General features: G+C 42.8%; 1 protein-coding gene across 1 annotated transcript in view; it reads right to left on the bottom strand.

The window, feature by feature from the left end:
• Window positions 1-3029: 3029 nt before the first annotated feature.
• The window catches only part of PCGF3 (polycomb group ring finger 3), a 396460-nt gene continuing 390295 nt past the window's right edge, over window positions 3030-9194 (bottom strand). Inside the window, exon 12 of the mRNA XM_068155307.1 lies at window positions 3030-4230. Within this exon, the coding sequence (XP_068011408.1) occupies window positions 4183-4230 (48 nt within the window). The 3' untranslated portion in view covers window positions 3030-4182. The remainder of the gene's footprint in view (window positions 4231-9194) is intronic.

The following is a 9194-nucleotide window of genomic DNA, read 5'->3' as shown; positions in this document are numbered from 1 at the left end:
TATACCCCAGCAGGCGGGGGCTTTCTCTACCCCCCCGCCACCTTATGGAGGTGTTTGTGTACCTCCTGCCGCTACTATAAGTAATATGGGGGTGAGGGATAACGGGATGCTTTATCAAGGAGGCAGTGTGCAGCATGGTGTTAAAATGTCTAATGGATTGGTGATTAATGAACATGTTCCAAGTGTAGCTACACGATTGCAGATTTCAATTTCTGATGTTTTGATGGATAAAGATGATAAGGGTTTTATAAATACAGAAATGTTACAGATGCGTGCAGTGCCAGTAGTGGTGGAAAACAGACCAGGAGGTGGGACTGCTCCCGTGTATCAGTCTCTGTCATATGATATCTTAACAGAACTAAAACATCATTTTGAATCCCCCTTTTGTCTCCTGGTGGGTCAGAAGAAAGGTATTCCAACAGAAGCGATAGATGGACTAGCCACAAGGCAATTAGAAGTGGTTGTGAGTTGCTGGCATGAGCCCAAGGAGAGGGCTGAACCCACTGCTCTCCTCTTGGTAGGACCATTAGGTGAGGGGAGTGGTGTGCCTCCCAGAGCAGCTAAGGGCTTCTCCCCTAGGTGGTGAGCAGGGGGTGAAGCGTGATCCAGCAGCTCACCAAAAAATTGTAAAAGGACCCAGGTGAAATCATTAAGGTCAGAAAAAAAGAAAAAAAAAAGAAAAAGAAAAAAATAAAAGAAAAAAAAAAGAAGAAGAAAAAAAAAAGGTGTGTGTGTGAAACGTGGCAGTACCAGTTTTGTATGTTTTGAGGTTGTGTTTCTCATTTAAACTCTAATGTTGAAGATTCCTTGATGTATTGTCAGAAAGACTTGCCTTGTCACAATATAAAAGACCTCTCATGTAAAGGCATTTTAGTAGAACGTGTACTACGTAGTTCCTTTGCTACTGTGTGTACTACCCACCCATATGTATTAGGAATAGGCATTGATTGTATAATCTATAACGAATCAAGCATGTATCATCTTAGTTGTAGCAATATTATTTTTAAGACTTGTATTATTGATAAAGACATTGATCAACGGAGCATGATTATTCCTTTCCGAAGAAGGGCAGAGGTATGGATTCCAGTGAATATGACGAGAGGATGGGAGAGTGAGAATGGATTGGACCATGTTATCAGGCTATTAGACCAGGGACTAAAAGATTCTAGAAAAAGGGCAAAAAGATTTGTGGGATGGTTAATTTTTGCTATATCAGCTGTGATAATATTAGCATCTGCTGCAGCTTCAGTTACAGCTTTGACAAAGGGCATACAAACTGCAGACACAGTGAGAACTTTATTAACCAATGTGACAAATGATTTGCAGATGCAGGAAGCTATAGATGAGGAAATAATGGCAAGGCTATATGCACTTGAGGCCAGCATTGTTTGGTTAGGAAACCAAAAAGCTGCCTTGCAGACCCATATGATGCTGCAGTGTGATAGGGAATATCATAAGAAGGACATGTGTGTAACATCCTTGTCTTGGAATGCCTCTCAGCATGATTGGAACTCAGTAAGATCACATTTACAAGGGGCCTTCGATAGCTCCATGAAATATAATGTCCAAACATTGAAGCATCAGCTGGAACTGCAAATAGCAAATATACAACAGGTGCAGATTGATACAACATGGCAAGCACTGAACAAAGATCTTAGCTGGTTGAATCAAAAAAATTGGTTCTCAGGTCTGAATCTACGAGTGTGGGTTATAGGTGGAATCCTGGTAGTGATTGGTATTGTAATTGTAGCATTAATGGTATTTGTAATCATAGCTTTTAGGAATACGAGGATGGACAGAACACAAGTGATGGCTGCTCTTTTAAACAATATAAAAATGGGGAGTTGTAGGAAAGCAGAAAGTATCTATGGAAGGTTTCAGGACAAGAAAGAACAACAGGCCACTGATACTGGAAGGATGGCTTGATGATAAAGAAGAGCTGACTGTGGTAAACAACCTGACGTGCCAGACAAGAGGATGCTTGCCTCCATGCTGGAGAAGACCAACCTGATATGGGATGAAGATAACAATGGACAGCTGCATATCAAAGGAGAAAACCCAATTAGCAGCAGTGATGCAAGAATGTCAGGGAATTGCTTACCCTGCTCGATTTTTCCTATATGAGCTGCTTGTTCTGTACCAATAAACGATTCCTGCCTCACCAACATGGGAGTCCGTGCATGCTTTCCGAAGAAAAGCTACCAAAAATAGAAACTAAATAGATCCCACCTGTCCTCTTCTGTCATTTCTGTTAAAGCTAAAACCAGATAAAAGCTAAATTGTAGATAAGCAAGTCCAGAAACAGTAAAGCAAAACCAAAGCAAATTTCTGATTCCATCACATACATGTTCTCTAAGCCTTGACACCAAGTCCGGTCTAACCCACATGTTCCAGAGATGGCAACATGTGTGCAGAGATGGCAGTACTCCACGGGCCTTACTGTTGCTCTCTTGACCACTTCTACAGTTCAGTAGACTTTTTCTTTCTCTTTGCATTTCTTTCAATTTCTTTACCATTCACCATCTATGGCCATAAATGAAAACATGGGCATCGTTTCCTTAGACAAACAAGTGAACTTAGAGCTTCCATCTGGCAACAGCAGAATTAGGAAAAGAAGTATTGAAAAATTCAATTAAGAAAAGCATGGGGGCAGAGCAATGTGGAGCTTGGAAAACTCAAGAAGAGGCAGTAGGATTTAGAATACTTGAATAAGCCTCTTACAAGATCAACCTCCTATTATCAAGTAACTTTAAGCAATGCTTTCTTGCAAAGTAGGGGAGCACAGCCAGAACAGTGCTAACAGGTATACTGATTTTCCTATCCATTGACATTTTATGAAAGAATAAAGTGTTTGATATAACTGCCAAAGAGTTAAAAATTATTGACAGCTTATCTTCTTTTTAGTTACTTAAGACCCCATGTCATACACACTCCCATCCACATTATATATAATGCATAAAGCTTGCAGAAGCCACTTTCAACTACTACGACATTTTTATGAATCTGACTAGTATAGAAAGCCTTTCAATCAGTGTTGTCAACACTGCTAAGCACTACAGAAGGTGGATTCTCTAAGGTGTGCAGGTCTTTACACAGACACACATAAACATATGGTAGTTTGCATCTCTCAGGGCTTGACACAAGCAAAATTATCAGTTAAGGCCAGATGGTTTCCCTGTAATTTAATCTGACCTCAAAGATAAATAGTAATTCAGCTATAAACAGTTATGGTTTAACATAGAAAACAGTAAAAGAAACACAGAATTAGTTTGCAGTTAACTGAAGAGTTTTTAGCTAGTGAAATGGAAACTTGTGCAACATCAACAAAAGGTGCCAAACAGCCATAATGTTAAAAGCTGATGAAATATCAACTACTCCCTAAAGTAAATTTGACTTTTGCAAGCCCCAATCATATGTCATATTTGCTTTAAAATAATTTCACAAGTTCAGCACTTATGAGTATTTGTTACGATCAGATGTAATTATGCCATGGCAAAATATTAAGATATATTTTTTTAAATCAAGTGAACTCATTTCAAATCAGCATGTGAAAGAGAGATATTAAATCATTACTGAAATACAAAATAAAAAGTAAACATTGTGCAATACTAATGAAGTAATTGGATCTCCAGGCTGTTAGGAAGTTTTTAATGCAGCATAATAAATATCACCACTCATTGTATCATTGGGTATGTGCAATGCTCTGTAGAATGGCTTGATTAAAGTTGCAATAATTTGGATTACTACATAAAACAAGAACACCTAGGAAAAACATACTGAAACAAGTTGTAAAGATTAAAGACAAAAAAATAACTAAATGTAGTAATTTGGTGGTAAATGCAATATTTTAAATGTCTCCCATATAATTTAAACTTATTTGTGTGTAACTCCAAATTGATCAATCAGGCTGAGCTCCATGGAACTGTGAAGTGTTTTCACTAACTGTAAACTCAGTGCTGGTAGAATTCTGCTGAGTCATACTTTATTTCATTTGTACAAAAATATTTTTTTCCCCAAAATCCATGTAGCACGTCCCTAGAAATATTCAGAAGGACAATCTGCTATAGGAGCACTATGGTGTTCCAAAATGATTTTGCTGGTTCATGTCACATGAAAGTTAAGTGCTGGACTAAGGTGCCAGTCTCTGCAAAAAAAGATGTCCAGAAGGACAATACATTTCTCCTAGAGCAAGTCCATTTTGGGTCTGTAATGTAGCAGTAGAGGTGCTTTCTGTAAGACAGAATCATCAGACAAGTTAAGGAGAAAAATCAACATTAATTAATATACTTTATAAATAAAAATTATTTGTGTCATAAAGCCTAGACAGAGTAGCTATATTTCAAAATTTCACCAATATACTCCATCTATGGAGCCCCCTCCCCCCCAACAATCCTTCTACTTTTGTCTCAGTAATTGATTAACCTAACTAATACTAGGTCTGGCCATGCAAAATAGAACCTGTTCCCATCAGAAACCAATCACAGACCCTTGGGGAAGAGCATTAAGAATAGGGCAAGTCAACAGCAATAGTTTTCAGAATGCTCCCCAATCTCAAAACAATTCAGGAATTCCCTAAGTCAGATGTAGAGTCTTGTATTAATAGTTCCCATCCAATAATTCTGTGAATTTACCCATTGCTTTTTTAAAGCTATGTAATTTTTTTACATTTACAGCATCCAGAGTTCTACAGTTCAAGTTTACACGACATAAAAAATGGTCATAAAAGCCTCTTCTGTGTGAATTTATGTGAATTGGCTCTTTAGGTACTTATGTACGTGGATGGAGCAATAGTTACCTGAAAAGTAGGAAAAGTACATGCTGAGAATCACAGGATGATTGAGGTTGAAAGGGACTTTGGGAGGTAATTTGGTCCAACTTCCCTGCTCAAGCACGGTCACCCAGAGCCAGGTACCCAGGGCTATGTTTTCCCCAAGGAGGAAGACTCCAAAACCCACTGGGCAAGCTGTGCCAATGCTCAGTCACCCTCACACTCAAAAAGTGTTTCCTGATGTTTAGACAGAACCTCCTGCATTTCAGCTTCTGCCCATTGCCTCTTGTCCTGTCACTGGGCACCACTGAAAAGAGCCTGGCTCTGTCCTTTTTGCACCCTCCTTTCAGGTATTTATATACAATGAAGAGATCCCCCTGAGCCTTCTCTTCTCCAGCCTAAACAGCCCCAGGTGTCTCAGCTTTTCCTCACAGGAGAGAGACGCTAGTCCCTTAATCATCTTTGTGGTCCTGTGCTGGTCTCTCTTGAGTTTATCCATCTCTCTCTTGTACTGAGGAGCCCAGAACTGGACACAGGACTCCAGGCGTGGCCTCACCAGAGTTGAGAAGAGAGGAAGGACCACCTCCCTCGACCTGCCAGCAATAATTTGCCTGATGCATCCCAGGATACCATCAGCCTTCTTTGCTGCAAGGGCACATTGCTGGCTCTTGTTTAACCTGGTGTCCTGGTTTGAGTTAGAACAGAAGTAATTCTGTTCAGTTATTTTACTTTTTGGCTTAGTCACTTCTAGATAACTGCACTTTCTGAAGTTAATGGCATGTTTTCACAGACAGTATCTACTTCTAGCAATGATAATTCTTGATGTTTATACTTAGTACCAAGGACTGGTCACTGCTAAATCTTGTGTAGCATGTTGGGGGTGCAGAAAGTAAAAGGCTGCACCTGTGGGGAGGAGAGGCATGGGCAATTTGGGTGACCATAAACTGACCAACAAAGTATTCCATTCCATATATGTCATATTCAATATAAAGCTGAAGGATCATAAAGGTCAAGTTCTCTTCTTCAACAGATGGTGTCCAAGGAGAACTCTATTCATTCTGCCTTTGATCCTGATCCATATGTTCCTGAACTCAGTTCCAGAATCCAGCTCTTTTCTGCCAGAGTCCAGTCTGGGACTTTCCCAGTGCCTGCCCACAGCATCAGTGATGATGATGATGTAATTGCCATCAGGGGAGCTGGGTTCAATATTGATTTTGTATATATCTGTATCTACACCATTTTATTTATTTATTGTTTTAGTTTTCCAACCTGTAAGTCTCTCTCCCTTATTTCCTTTCTTCTCCCCTTTGGGAAGGGAAAGGTTCATAGAGAGCATCTGTCACTCATGTAGTGGCTGGCCTTACCCTAACACTTGACAACCAGGACCCCCCAGCTCCTTTTCTGTCAAGCTGCTTTCCAGATGGGTGGCCCCAAGCACGAGGCTGTGTTTCTGCAGGACTTTGCCTTTCCCCTTGTTGAACTTCATGAGGTTCTTCATGAACTTGTTGAACTTCATGAAGACAGCATGTGAAAGTCTCCCAAGGACCAATAAGCTCCTGAAACTAGCAGTCCTGCTGAACCTACAAGTCCTGATAAATGCAGAACATCAAGGTCTACCTAAGGCCAAGGCCATAAGCAAACATTGGCATTAATAATGGGTAGCACAACTCAGACCACATCCAAGAATGTGGTGGCTCCTATACATATATGAAAACTATAGAGTTATATACCAGTGAAAACTATAGAATTGTATCAGTGGATGTAGTATATCTATCTTGACCTTAGTAAGACTTCTGACACTGTCTCACATAACATCCTTGTGAGCAAGCTCAGGAAGTGTGAGATAGAAGAGCAGACAGTGAGATGGATTAGGAACTGGTTACAAAATAGAGTCCAAAGAGTGGTGGTCAATGGTGCCAAGTCCAGCTGGAGAGCTGTAAATAGTGGAGAGCCCCAGGAATCAGTGCTGGGTCCGGTGCTGTTCAACATCTTCATCAATGACATTGATGAGGGGACAGAGTGTCTGCTCAACAAAGTTGCTGATGATACCAAACTGGGAGGCTTGGCTGATATGCCTGAAGGCTGTGTAGCCATTCAGCGAGACCTGGACAGACTGGAGATCTGGGTAGAGAGGAACCAAATGAGGTTCAACAAGGATAAGTGCAGAGTCCTGAATCTTGGAAGCAATAATAAACTGCACCAGTACAGGTTAGGAGGCAATCTGCTAGAGAGCAACCCTGTAGAGAAGGACCTGGGAGTCCTGGTGGATAACAAATTATCCACAGGTCAGCAATGTGCCTTTGTGGCCAAGAAGGCCAATGGGACCCTGGGGTGCATTAAGAGGAGTGCGTCCAGCAGATCGAGGGAGGTTCTTCTCCCCCTCTACTCTGCCCTGATGAGGCCATAATTGGAATATTGCATCCAGTTTTGCAGTCCCCAGATCAAGAGGGACAGGGATCTACTCAAGAGAGTCCAACAGAGGGCTGCAAGGATGATTAAGGGACTGGAGCATGTGCCCTATGAGGACAGGCTGAGACACCTGTTTTTTAGTCTGGAGAAGAGAAGACTGAGAGGGGATTTAATAAATGTTTATAAATATCTGAGGGCTGAGTGTCAAGAGGGAGGGGACAGGCTCTTCTCTGTTGTACCCTGTGATAGGACAAGAAGTAATGGATATAAACTACAACACAGGAGGTTCCACCTGAACATGAAGAGAAACTTCTTCACTGCAAGGGTCAAGGACCACTAGAACAGGCTCCCCAGAGCGTTTGTGGAGTCTCCTTCACTGGAGACTTTCAAGAACCATCTGGATTCCTGTGTGACCTGTGCTTGAACTTCTTTTTAACAATAGAGAAGGGCTGGTGGGTGATGTGGTGGTTGGAGGCTGTCTGGGATCCAGCAACCATGAAATAATTGAGTTTTCAATAGGCAGTCAAGTTAAGAAGGGCAGCAACAAAACCTCTACTCTGGACTTCCGGAGGGCGGACTTCAGATTACTCAAGGAACTAACTCAGAAGATACCTTGGGAAACAGCACTTAAAAACAAAGGGGTCCAGGAGAGCTGGACCTGCTTCAAGGGAGAACTCTTGAAGGCGCAGGAACAGGCCATGCCAATGTGCCGGAAGATGAGCCACCTGGGCAGACAGCCAGCCTGGATAGCCAATGAACTTCTGTGTGAATTAAGAGAAAAAAAGAGGGTGTATCATCTTTGGAAGGAAGGTGAGGTAACCCATGGAATGTTTAAGGATGTTGCTAGGTCTTGTAGGAAAAAAATTAGAGAGGCAAAAGCCCATTTAGAGCTTAGACTGGCCACTGCTGTGAAGGACAACAAAAATTGCTTCTACAAATATATTCATGGCAAGAGGAGAGTCAAGGACAACCTCCACTCCTTTGTGACCATGGAGGAGAATATAGTAAAAAAAGATGAGGAAAAGGCAGAGGTACTTAATGCCTTCTTTGCCTCGATTTGCAATAGGAGGATAGGTTGTCTTCTGGACAACTGGCCTCCTGAGCTGGCAGATGGAGTCAGGGAGCAGTATAGTTCCCCCGTGATCAAGGGGGAAGAAGTTAGAGACTTCCTGAGCCACTTGGATCCCCACAAGTCTGCAGGACCAGATGGGATCCATCCTAGGGTAATGAAGGAACTGGTAGATGAGCTGGCCAAGCCCCTCTCCATCATTTTTCAGCAGTCCTGGCTCACTGGAGGGGTCCCAGTAGACTGGAAGCTGGTCAACGTGATGCCCATCCACAAGAAGGACCAGAAGGAGGAGCCAGGGAATTACAGGCATGTCAGCCTGACCTCTGTGCCAGGCAAGACTATGGAACAGGTCATCTTGAGTGCAATCACACAGCACTTAGAGGATGGCCAAGGGATCAGACCCAGTCAGCATGGATTTAGGAGGGGCAGGTCCTGCCTGACCAACCCTCCTGGTGGATGTGGGAAAGGCTGTGGATGTAGTCTACCTGGACTTCAGCAAGGCCTTTGATACCATCCCCCAAAGCAAACTCTTGGCCAAGCTGTCAGCCCGTGGCTTGGACAGCAGCACACTGTGCTGGGTTAGGAACTGGCTGGAGGGCCGAGCCCAAAAGAGTGGTGGTGAATGGTGCCACATCCAGCTGGTGGCCAGTCACTAGTGGTGTTCCCCAGGGATCAGTGGTGGGCCCCGTGCTCTTTAATATCTTTATCAATGATCTGAATGGGGGTATTGAGTCCATCATCAGTAAGTTTGCAGATGACACCAAGCTGGGGGCAGGTGTTGGTCTGTTAGAGGGTAGGAGAGCTCTGCAGAGGGACCTTGACAGGCTGGACAGATGGGCAGAATCCAATGGCATGAGACTGAACACGTCTAAGTGCTGGGTTCTACACATTGGCCGCAATAACCCTATGCAGTGCTACAGGCTGGGGTCAGAGTGGCTGGAGAGCGGC

This window comes from Melanerpes formicivorus, unplaced genomic scaffold (assembly GCF_026170545.1).
Source record: "Melanerpes formicivorus ecotype bairdi unplaced genomic scaffold, bMelFor1.0.p_v2 SCAF_31, whole genome shotgun sequence".
NCBI classification, from domain to species: Eukaryota; Metazoa; Chordata; class Aves; order Piciformes; family Picidae; genus Melanerpes; species Melanerpes formicivorus.
This window is presented reverse-complemented; position numbering and strand designations above follow the sequence as displayed.